The sequence below is a fragment of the Drosophila obscura genome, unplaced genomic scaffold (genome assembly GCF_018151105.1).
Source record: "Drosophila obscura isolate BZ-5 IFL unplaced genomic scaffold, ASM1815110v1 contig_46, whole genome shotgun sequence".
NCBI classification, from domain to species: domain Eukaryota; kingdom Metazoa; phylum Arthropoda; class Insecta; order Diptera; family Drosophilidae; genus Drosophila; species Drosophila obscura.
In genome coordinates, this window is record NW_024542835.1 from 183,670 (window position 1) to 195,953 (window position 12,284).

The 12,284-nt window shown below is 38.4% G+C and overlaps 1 protein-coding gene across 1 annotated transcript; it reads right to left on the reverse strand.

Annotated features, from left to right (window-relative positions):
• Window positions 1-10,066: 10,066 nt before the first annotated feature.
• LOC111080654 lies at window positions 10,067-10,774 on the reverse strand. Its single transcript, XM_022376395.2, has 2 exons — window positions 10,356-10,774; window positions 10,067-10,284 (listed from the first exon to the last, which is right to left on the reverse strand). Exons 1-2 carry the CDS (start codon window positions 10,723-10,725, stop codon window positions 10,127-10,129), a joined length of 528 nt encoding a protein of 175 aa, XP_022232087.1. The 5' UTR covers window positions 10,726-10,774; the 3' UTR covers window positions 10,067-10,126.
• Between the last annotated feature and the right edge of the window lie 1,510 nt (window positions 10,775-12,284).

Genomic DNA, 12,284 nt, shown 5'->3' on the forward strand with positions numbered 1-12,284 from the left:
TAGTCTTTCTGACTGATCTTCCAGACACAATCCAACCGAGAAGCGTTTTCAGCAGAGTTGGATAGTCAGGACCTTGTCTAATTTGACCAACAGATATGAGTTCGAAAAATGACTCTGCACCTATCAACATATCTATTCTTTGTGGCTTGTAGAAATATGGGTGTGCAAGAGGTAGGTTCTTCGGGATTTTCCAGTCACTCACATTAAGTGCGTGATCAGGGTGGTATCCTGAGATTGACTTCAGAATTCAGAAATCGACCGAGAACTCACCATCATTGATTCGCGACTTCACCACCGTGTGTATCTTTTTCTTGACTTGTGAACTAGATGCACGACTCCTCCCTACGGATCTGTAAGCGCTGTGCCAGGTCCTCAGTTATGAAGTTAGTTTGTGACCCAGAGTCAAGCAGTGCTCGGGCCAAAACGTACTCTCCATTTTTAGTTCGGACGCTTACGGTCGACGTTGCCAGAATAACTCTATCCAAAGCTGTCGCATGGAGTGCATTTGCATTGCAGTAACTACATTGTCGGTTTTTAGCATTCGAAGTAGAGCACGTGAATGAGCTCCGATTGTGAGGCTTGCTTGGCACAGCTTTTTACTCCTGCTTTGGTTTTGCCGATTCTTCGGCCGAAAGATGCTGATACCTGCGATTAAGCATTTTTCCGCAGTCAGTCCAAAGCGGCAACTACTCATAATCGAGCTGTTCTGGCAAAAATTTGCTTCGGTCTCTGGTTCATGTGCGTCTATTCGATATATTCGATTGCTAAAAAGCTCATTTTTGCACTTTTTTTGTCTATCAGCGCAACTATCACCACTAATGGTTGTGCTGTATGGTTGTGCAAAAAGGTGAAAATATACATAAAATCATTACATAAAATACTTTAAACTGATTGTATTATTATCATGCGACATTTTTGTGACCCCTGATGAGATTTAGACACTGCTGGAGACGAACTTCGATGGTTTTCATAATTTGAAGAAGAACTCCCACAAACTCTAAAAAGAAATGTCTGAAAATAATAAATAAAGATGAGAATCAATTCTCTTTCGTCCATTTTCTTGTCGTCTTGCATAATTCTGTTGATTTCTCAAAATTGGTTTTTCTTTTCTTGTCATCAAGCACCGAAATCAAAGTTCAAGGCGCACGTCTGCCAATGTAAACATTTTTTCTGCTTCATTGCGTCTATTCCGATCTCGATAGCAGACGCGCCCAGTGTAAAAAGGCTATTAGACGAGATGAATAAGCATTGCATGCAGATGCAGATTGCTGGGTCAATTTGGAAAGACTAAATAGGGCAGAAATATTGTTCATAAAGATCAGATATTCGTTATCAAAGACCCGTTTTAAGCGGGCCATGGCTTTCTCATAATTACTCTCGGTTGTTTGGAACGCTCTTACCGTTCCCAACTCTTCACCAGAGAGGCATGAAAGCAAATGGTTAAACTTTTCGATAAGTGGAATGCTTTCGTCATTGTGAACAAGAGTCTCAAATAAACTAATGAAGCTTTTGAATTCCGAATATTTTCCACTGAACTTTGGCAGAGCTAACTTCGGAAGTCGAGCACGAGTTGGGGCAACAGAAGCTGATACTGAAGGCATTGTATCACTGGCTGTCTTCAAGGCGTCGATAAGCGACATTATCTTTGCCTTGGTTACAATCGAGAGTTCTTCCAACTCGGCTCCAAAGTCATCGTCACTATTTCTTCGATTGATTCTTGAACTTGGCTTGCCTTGGCTATGGTCTGGACTCGAGCTCTGTCAACTGCAGCATTCCGCTGCTCCCCAGCTTCCAGCCGGTCCTCTAATCGGCGAATGCCTTTGACACGGGAGCTGAGCTTCTTTTTCAGCTCTTCAAGAATAGGCTTATGATCTGATTTTGGATTCATCTTGACTCTCGATGCTTAAGTGAATAACTAATCAGGGCTTTTCTCACGATAATATTATTTGCTGCGGCACAAATTGTCGAAACAGGAATATGTACCCCAATCAGGTCGAAAACAATATACCCGACGACTAGAGGGTATCGCACCACTTGGCGATCGATTTAATACGGACCTAGGGTGTTGAAGCCAAATGAGGCGAAAAATCGATATAACCGCCGATTAAAGGGTATCGAGGCACTTGGCGATCTGTTTAATACGGACCTAGGGTGTCGATGCCAAATGCGGCAAAAAACCGATATATCCGCCGATTAAAGGGTATCGAGGCACTTGGCGATCTGTTGGCGCAGGCGTGCCAACACAAAAAACACAAGAACAACAACAAACAGCAACGGTGACAAGCGAAAACGAAAATTCACCGCTGCAGTTATGAACGTATGCACATGTGTGTGTGTCTAAGCTATATTGGCGTTTGTATAGGCTGGGCCTGGCGGACCGACATATAGACACCCAATTTGAATTGCGAGACACGCTTTGACAAATTAACAGTTGGATCCTACTGGCACCAAAACTATATACCCGACGATTACAGGGTAGCGCGTCGTTTGGAGAACGGTTTGACTCAAACGCGCCAAACGAAAAGAACACACCAACAACAACGACGGTCAGCAACGGTGACGAGCAAAAGCGTGTGACGCCCAGCGCCACAAATATACACCGGCCAGCATTCAAATAAGCGCGCCAGCCTAGTGTGACCCTGACACAACTAAAAACGGGCACTCTAACACATGAACGGACAGTGTGACCCTGACGCAACCACAAACGGGCACACTGTCAGCTGATCAGCAAAACGCGTTAGGGATAAAGAAGAGTCACAACAGCTGACTTTTGGCAATAAAAGCAGCGGCGCCAGAGCAATTATGACAGTCCATCTGGACTCGCCTAGGGTCAAGATCAGCCTTCGTGATCACTAGGCCAAAAAATATTTTTTCGAAATTCAAACGGGACACCCCCTAGTTTTGTTACCTTGGATTTAATAATAATTTACATGATTTTATATAATTTTTTTTTTAGTTTTTTAGAGGTTGCTACCGAATTTTACAAAAAATTGTAATCAAGAAAATTCAAAAATAAATTTGTTGCTGAATGAGTTGGATAATTGGTGAAATCTATTGCTTATATAGTGATACTATTCATATCGTCATTAATTAGTTATTGTCTGGACGTTGATATGCAATGACTGCACCATCAAGTGGCCCATGCGACACCAAGCCGCAGAAACGCAGCCCTCCTCCCGCCCAACCGACCGAGGGGCGCTGCCGCATGACGCGAGTTATGATCTTTGGTGACTCGGGTAAGATCACTATTCTTGGGGAGATTTGTCGTAAGAGGTGGTTTGCGGAATAAAGTACACCAGGAGTGGTTGAGTTTCAATTGTTTTCTGATTCTATATTTCGTTTTTAGGTTTTAAACTTAATTACAATTTGCTGGCCTTGCTCTTTTGGCCGGCAGAGAATCAGCTTACTCTCCGTTCCTCAATCGGAACGGATGTTTGGTTGCTGAGGTTGGTGCGAAGGTGGGAGTTGTGGTGGGCGTGGGGTTCGGGATAGTTGTTGCGTAAATGGTCCTTTTATAAAACCAAACGGTGTATATCGCACCCACCAGTAGTACTCCGAGAGCTGTATCATAGCCTGTATCACCATTCCGGTTCGCATTCTTCCAATTTCCAAGTTAGTTTTGATGTCCTCCATCTTGAGTTCGTGGACCCCCAATTCTTGAGTTGTTCTGGTTTTCTTCATCGACGTTATCTGTGGAATCTCGAGCTTCAGGTGTCCCACTTCTAGCTGCTCTACTGCCTCGTATTGGATGTTGTTAACCACTGTTCCGCATTCGTTGAAAATGATCATTGCTGACCCGCTGAATATTTCTTCTGTTCCGCAATCCGTTTGTATCTTTACGTTCTCGCCGTTGAAAATTGCGATATATCCTTTTTCCGGTTCGAAAATTTCTCTGCGGAATCCTATATCCCTTGTCTCACACTCCGTTGCCTCTCCATTCATCAGACTTCTCAGACAACCTTCGTTGATTCTCTTTACAATCTTATCGTTTCTACATGTATAAAGTTTCCTTATTTGTTGGCATTTGTTCTTATAATAATACATTTTGTTGTTGTTATAAGCTACAAAATTAGATGCTATTACAAATTCTGTTTTATTTATGGGTAATGGTAGTATTCTTTTCAGTAAATACGTTTCTTTATTAAAAATTGGTAGGCTTATTGAAAATATTATGTCGGTACCATTCATTACACTGGTCAAACGATTTTTCCTCAAGGAACAAAACCAACTTTTTATTAAAGATTTAGGGCTTAGAAATGGTTTGATGATATTTTTTTTTTTTCTATGGCAGAACTTTTTTTTGAAAAATTTTTGAAAACTGGTATTTTTTTTTTAAGCTTTTTTCAGAGATAGCGATAGTTTTTTTCACATAACTTTAGTATCTTACGTCTGGTTTTAAAGAATTGGCAGTTGGGCCCGCCGCCTTCAAAAAGGTATTTTTTGTTCATTTTTTCCATTTCTTAGGTTTGGTTAACGAATTTTAGCTCCAAAGTCTCTCCATAGATTTTAATACGCGATACCTTAAACGACGCCAAATTAATGCACCTCTACACAAAAAAGAAGGACGCAAGATATAATTTTTTTTCGACTTTTCCTGAGTTTTTAAAGTCAAAATTTCGTAAAAAATACCGCACAAAAATCATCATTTTTGCATTTCAATGCTTTATATTTCCCAGACGGTAAGCTGTAATCACAAAGTGTTTGGGCTTAACTTCTAGCTGTTTCAATTATCTTTTCAAAATAGCAAAGTTCTTTACAATCAGACGTAAGATACTAGAGTTATGTGAAAAAAACAAGCGCAACCTCTGAAAAAAGCTTTAAACAAAAATACCAGACTTCAAAAATTCTTCAAAAAAAAGTTCTGCCATAGAAAAAAAACCATAACCATCAGAAAAAGTCGGTTTGGATCCTTGAGGAAAAAAAATTTCGATTTTGTCGAGTAGTGTTATAGCCTTTAGCTCTAAAAATTCATACATGTGTTCCTCTGATGATATCTGAACTCTTTGGTCCTCTAAATTCTGTGTAATTCTTCGTGATTCTTCTTTATTCAATATGAACTTAGGAATTATTCCTACCCTTGCTAGTAGTAAGCTTTCCGTTACTTCGTTAAGATTCAATGCTATCATGTCTATCGTGATTGAAATTCTGTCAATGTATTCTATCCTATAAATTCTCTTATCTTCTTCCACAAATGTTTTACTTATCCCGTTTTTATAGTTGTTAATAAAAGAGTTTACCCTAACCTGTTCTTCGTTAATATGTTGTGTTAAGTTTTTAAACATTATAATGAACCTATTGTCCATGTTCTGCTGTGTACTTATTTCTTCATTCAACTTTCTCTCCTCCTCCTGTACCCTTCTGATCTCCTGGTCTAATTTTCCGCATGTTCTGCATCTAGATTTCCTGTGATTGCCTTTACTACCGACCCTAATCCGTTAATCAATCCCCTCTTACTTCTCTTTTTGGGAGATATCGTTTTTATTTTTCCTTTCACCAGATCCAATTTGTTTTGAAGTGCCCTGACTAAATCCTTTGTTTCACTATCTTCTTGTATATTCCTGAGCGTTTGCTCCAAATGGCCAACGCTCTTTACATATTCCTCAAGTCGGACCATGTGAATGAAGGTTTTATATGTTTGTATTACCCTGGCTGATCCTAATGTGATTTGTGCAATAAGCTCGTCCTTTTTAAACTCCCTGATTTCAAACGTTCCTTTCGTCTCCATCACTGCAACCCATCTGAAATTATTATTGATCACACTACTCGACAAAATCAAACTTTTTTTTTCCTCAAGGATCCAAACCGACTTTTTCTGATAGATATGGGGCTTTACAATTTTTTAAAGAATTATGTTTTTTTTTCTATGGCAGAACTTTTTTTTGAAGAATTTTTGAAGTCTGGTATTTTTTTGTAAGCTTTTTTCAGAGGTAGCGCTTGTTTTTTTCACATAACTCTAGTATCTTTCATCTGCTTGTTAAGAACTTTGCTATTTTGAAAAGGTAATTAAAACAGCTAGAAGCTAAGCCCAAACACTTTGTGATTACAGCTTACCGTCTGGGAAATATAAAGCATTGAAATGCAAAAATGATGATTTTTGTGCGGTATTTTTTACGAAATTTTGACTTTAAAAACTCAGGAAAAGTCGAAAAAAAATTATATTCTGTGTCTTCAATTTTTTTTTGTATAGGTGCAGTAATTTGGCGTCGTTTAAGGTATCGCTCATTAAAATCTATGGAGAGACTTTGGAGCTAAAATTCGTTAACCAAACCTAAAAAATGAAAAAATTAACAGGGGACGGAGAACGGGCGAGTCGCTTCCGGGGGGCGGCCCCCCTTACTCAGTAGCAACATTTTTGACATATTTAATAAAAAAAAAAAAAACAAACATTTTTTTGCCTTACACAACAAATAGAATCACATCTAACATCTAAGCGGCAGATTGTGCGAGCGAGAAGGAAAATGACTTGCGTTGTTGTGGCCAGGAGGGGGCAGGGGTAGCAACTGAAAATGAATTTCTTCATTCTGCTACATATGATCCTCACAATCGCAGTCTGGTAGTGACGAAAGCTAACACAAACCCCTTTCGCCTTGTGTGGGCGGGGGGCGGCGATTTAACCGGCAGTAACACAAAGTCAACCCAAATTTGGTTTCCGTTTTAGCCGGCGCTCATCGAGACGGACAGACGGACAGACAGACAGACAGACAGACGGACAGACAGACATGGCTTTATCGACTCGGCTATTGATGCTGATCAAGAATATATATACTTTATGGGGTCGGAAACGTTTCCTTCTCTGCGTTACACACATCCACTTTTACCACAAATCTAATATAACCTTTAACTCTTTTTTGAGTACGGGTATAAAAAAACCTTTTGATGGTTGCGGGCCCAACTGCCAATTGGGAACAAAGCAAACGAACAAGGGTTGTACATTTGGTACCTGATCGCGTTCCTTTGTTCCCAATGGGCAGTTGGGCTCGCAACCTTACAAAAGGTATTTTTTGTTCATTTTTTCCATATTTTAGGTTTGGTTAACGAATTTTAGCTCCAAAGTCTCTCCATAGATTTTAATGAGCGATACCTTAAACGACGCCAAATTAACGCACCTATACACAAAAAAATAGAGGACACAAGATATAATTTCTTTTCTACTTTTCCTGAGTTTTTAAAGTCAAAATTTCGTAAAAAATACCGCACAAAAATCATCATGTTTGCATTTCAATGCTTTATATTTCCCAGACGGTAAGCTGTAATCACAAAGTGTTTGGGCTTAACTTCTAGCTGTTTCAATTATCTTTTCAAAAGAAAAGCTTTAAACAAAAATACCAGACTTCAAAAATTCTTCAAAAAAAAGTTCTGCCATTGAAAAAAAACCATAATTCTTTAAAAAAATTTTAATCCCCATATCTATCAGAAAAAGTCGGTTTGGATCCTTGAGGAAAAAAAAAGTTCGATTTTGTCGAGTAGTGTTATTTCTATAATTTTAATATAAGAAAGGTTTGGCTAGCTACATGTACAAATTTTTCTCAATTTTATCTAAAATATAAATTAAATACCACAAACTAATTTTACAATATTTATGCGGAACGATTCGTTTCCAAAATCTGCGATAAAAACAGCGCCACAAATGCTGTTCCCAATCAAGTGAGCCAAAAATTTCACATATTTCGAAGAGCTTTACAATAAAGCGGCATTCCAAATTTCGTTATCATTTCTGTGTTAATTATACCCGTGTTCAAAAAAGAGTTAAGGGGTATATTAGATTTGTGGTAAAAGTGGATGTGTGCAATGCAGAGAAGGAAACGTTTCCAACCCCATAAAGTATATATATTCTTGATCAGCATCAATAGCCGAGTGGAAAGAGCCATGTCTGTCCGTCCGTCTGTCCGTCTTGATAAGCGCCTGATCTCAGAGACTATAAGAGCTAGAGAAACCAAATTTTGTTTTCAGGCTCATGTGATATCACACTGCTACAAGAGTATTTCAAAACTTCGCCCCACCCCCTTCCGCCACCACAAAGGACGAAAATCTGTGGCAGTTGCTCCCCCGCATCATCCCTCAAGAGACACGCTACTCATTCTCTTTCTCGCTCGCACACTCTGCCTTGTTATGTACGCGAGCGCCCATTAGCGGAGCAGATGTAGAATCTAAATGGTACATTTAGAATCTTCAGGCAAGATGTAGAATATACCTTTTAGATGTAGATGTAGATAACAGATGTAGCAAAAAAATGTAAAATGTAACATTTTTTTTTTAATTTTAAAAAATCATAAGTTCACAAATTTATGTAATGGCTGATTACAGTTATAAGTAGAGTCGCGTCCCAAGAAGCGACCCACACGTTTCTTCTCGTTCATGTTCATAATTAAAATTCATTTTAATTATAAAAGTAAATCAATTTTCCACCGCACCAAATTGTTTGTATCAGCTGTTTTTCATGGATTGTGTATGGTAGAGTGCCAGTGGGAATCGGAGTTTCACATCTGTCAAAAATTCCCACCGTGCCTCATAGATGTGCTGTGGGGGAAAAGGCTATTAAGAACATCCCAGATGGATGGTGGAATAACTGGCTAATTTTCGGAACGGCAAAACCGTACGGACCATCCCCGAAATGGATGGGGGATGGTCGCCAGTGTGAAAAGGCTATTAGTGGGAATCGGTGTTTCACACTCGCGCTAATTCCCACCGTTACCCTGGGATGTGTTCAGTGTGAAGAGGTTATTATACTTGCGTTTTTTTCGATTTTTCGAATATTTCAACCCAATTCTGCCTATGTGTGAACTATCACCACTAGCAACAACAAAATATCAGCTAGTTCAGCGAAAAATATAGAGAAACGTCTAAATTCGTATTAAATCCTTAAAACTAATACTTATAAAAAATATTTTCATTAGATACATGATTTATGTGCCCTCCTGTGGCCTTACAGGTGCTTCTGAACCTAAATATGGGAGGAAAACATTATGGATGTTTTCATGTATGGGAAGGCTTCGTAGTTCTTTACAACATCTTCCTTATAATTTGGCATAAATTATTTATTTTAAAAGAGAAGCACCATAAAATGATCTGCGCATTCCTTATCAGGGTCTAACCGCTTCTGTATGGAATGTTTTTCAAGTAATCAACAGTTGCTGCAGACTTCCCAGCGTTTATTAGCGTTTAGAAAAACAAGCACGTAATTTCGGTCTATTTTAATCACAATTTCCATAGTTTAATTAATATATAAATATAAGTTTGTTGGTAATACGTTTCAAACTTAATGACTGAATAGCTCAATTTTGTGAAAATGTAAACAACCATTCCGAATGTAAATATTGATAAACTCACTCAAACTGTATCGGCGTAGCATTCGAATTCATTTTGAGAATTTTTAATTCGAATACAGGTTTTTTACCATTTATACAGACCGTTAAAAACCTCTAATATATGTAAATCACCAACTTTAACTTAACTATGGTCTAATATCTTTAAAAATTATGCTAACTTTCTATTATTCTTAGAGTTACTAGTTTTTTACAGATAAGGGGATTTAAGGGGAATAGTAGTCCTCTGGATGCTTCATTTGGGTGATTCGACAGCCGATCATTATATCGACTGCTGTGATATTTTAATTGATCCCCAATTTTTGGGATGTTGAGATCACTTTCAAACCAGGGGCACCTGTCATCGCCCTTAGGGTATTCGCTTGCATAACTCTTATTTTGTTAAGATGCGTTTTGCCTGCACATCCCCAGACCTGAATGGCGTATGTCCATATGGGAATAATCATTGCCTTGTAGAGCATGGGTATTTATCCGGGTTAATGTGAGGTAAGGTCATGTCGTATGTGAATTGGGTATACAGGATTGGTCCCAGAACGCTGCCTTGAGGAACTCCGGCTCTGTTCATTTTAATATCAGAAATGTCATCCTTAATTGAAATGATACAACCAAGACTGAGTCGTAGTCAAAACAAAAACTGACTACATTTGTAGTGCTGTGGCAGTTTTCGTTTTCACTGCTAACTGCAGCTTCGACCTCTGGTATTTTCAGAGAGTAAGCTAAAGACAAAACATAGAAAATTGGTAAACACTGGAAAATAATTATTTTTCAGTTTAAGAAGAAAAAATCTACAAATTAACATAAAATTAGTTTATATTTTTAATTATATTATCATCTCGAAGGATTTGCCATTTGTGCTCATTTTGCAAGAGAGATCTCTCCAGTTTTGTATATTCTGAATTGACTAGTCTATTGTTCTTTTTGACTTGGTTCAAAAATTTATCCATGACTAAAGAATTGACTTCTAAAAATATAGGTAAAATACATCAGTGTGTACATACATTTTTGCATTTTTTTTTTTGGTTATTAACTTACCGTAACTGTGGTATTGATTAGTCGACGAGATGGTCGACATACTACATGAACGCCCAAACTTATCGCCATTTTCTACGAACTGTGCAATTACATTCCGAAATCTTTCAGGTATAAGAAACAGTCTGTCAATATTACCTTTTTTGTAACATAAATACGCAGACTTCATTTGAAACCATTTTCTTCTTATTTGCGTAGGTGATTTGTTTGGAAATCCATTTTTTTTCATTTTGTTGGCAATTTGATTAAATGTGTTTTGTGTCGTATTTGCAGAAATAGATCTCGGAACATTATTAAACTCCCCTATAAGTTTAAGCATACATTCTATTTCAGCAGAGATCCAAAAGTTTCTTTTCAGTTTTTCTGATTTCATGTTCAACTCGTATGGAGAGTAATACTATAATAACAATAATACATATGCAAGTGTATTATAGGGCTGCAAAAACCATCGGTGGCACTATCGATTTTTTATTGGAATTGTGCGATATACCACCAGGGTTGAGCCAAAGACAATATAAGTATAAGATGCGGAACGCTCATACATTTCAATTGCCATATGCAAGACAATTTTTCGGCCAGCGACGAAATTCGCGCCATCTCGCTCGCACAAATTTCAGAGCGTACGAATCTAAAAGTAGAATCCGCTTGCATGTGTAAGTACACACAGAACAGCAAGTGCGTATGTGTGCGTACTTGTGCTAAGCGGACGATTTTCGAGACGGAAACCTTTTTATGAGTTGAGAAACGAAATTATATACCGACGTTGAATACGTCGCATCCTGAATACCCTAATGGCAATTATTCCAATGTGATTCATGGAATTTCATGTATTAAATATATTATGTATTTTTATATATGTATATCCGATCATCATTATCGAATGTACCATCTTAAAATAAATTATCGTTGGAGGGATATACATATACAATATAACAGTTTTTTAATATTGGGGTGGTAAGCGTCTTGCAAAATTAACTTACACTTATAAAGTGAAGGGCATATTTCGACAGCGCTGTAAAAAAGTATGCATGTGCACACATACAGTCGTAGCGACGACTCGGCTCGGCTATCGCATCGGCAAAAAACCAACTTCGTGTGCCTTCGTATGCTGTATGCATACAAGAGAGCGGCTGGCTCTAGAGCGCTCTCTCTCTCTAAAAAATTTCAAGAGAGTCTGGAGCCAGCTCTAGAGTCAGCCCCGAAAATTCGTGTGCAGAAATTTTGTATGGCGTTACGCATCTTATACTTATATTGTCTTTGGTTGAGCTTTATTGCGCTTAAAGTATGTCTGTCTTCTTATAGGATCAACGTAGTAGTGGAAAAGTTGAGCTATTCTTTTTTTCTCGGAAAATCTCCCACATATATGATCAGACAATTGCCGATTAACCTCTCCTCATGAAAGCTACTCTGGTCAGCCGTATCCATACAGTTTGCCAAGGTTGAACTGCACTTTCAGTTCCGTGTTAAATGTTCTTCATGATCTTCGACTCGTTAAGCCCGTGTTGTCACCAGGTACTGACGGAGTTCCCGACTTTGTACATAGGTACTGTGCCGACGCTCTGTGTGGAACCTTCATGCTTTCCTCGATCCGGAAGGAATCTTTTATCATTCCTCTCCATAAAAAAGGTAGCAAGTCTGACGCAAATAATTATAGAGGTATATCTAAGTAATCCGCTATTTTTAAAATGATTGAGACAATTTTAACTCCGCACTTGCAACATCTCTGCAAATCACTTACATATATCTCCGTCTCAGCACGGATTTATAAGGCGACGATGAACAATCGCAAATTTATTAGAGTTCCCCTCTTTTATCATTCCAAGGCTTCCAAGGTAACTTGCAGGCGGATTTTATTTACACCTTTTTCAGTAAAGCACTCTACTCTGTGAACCAGAGCCAAAAACTTGACCTTTTAGGGTTTCCGCCCATGAA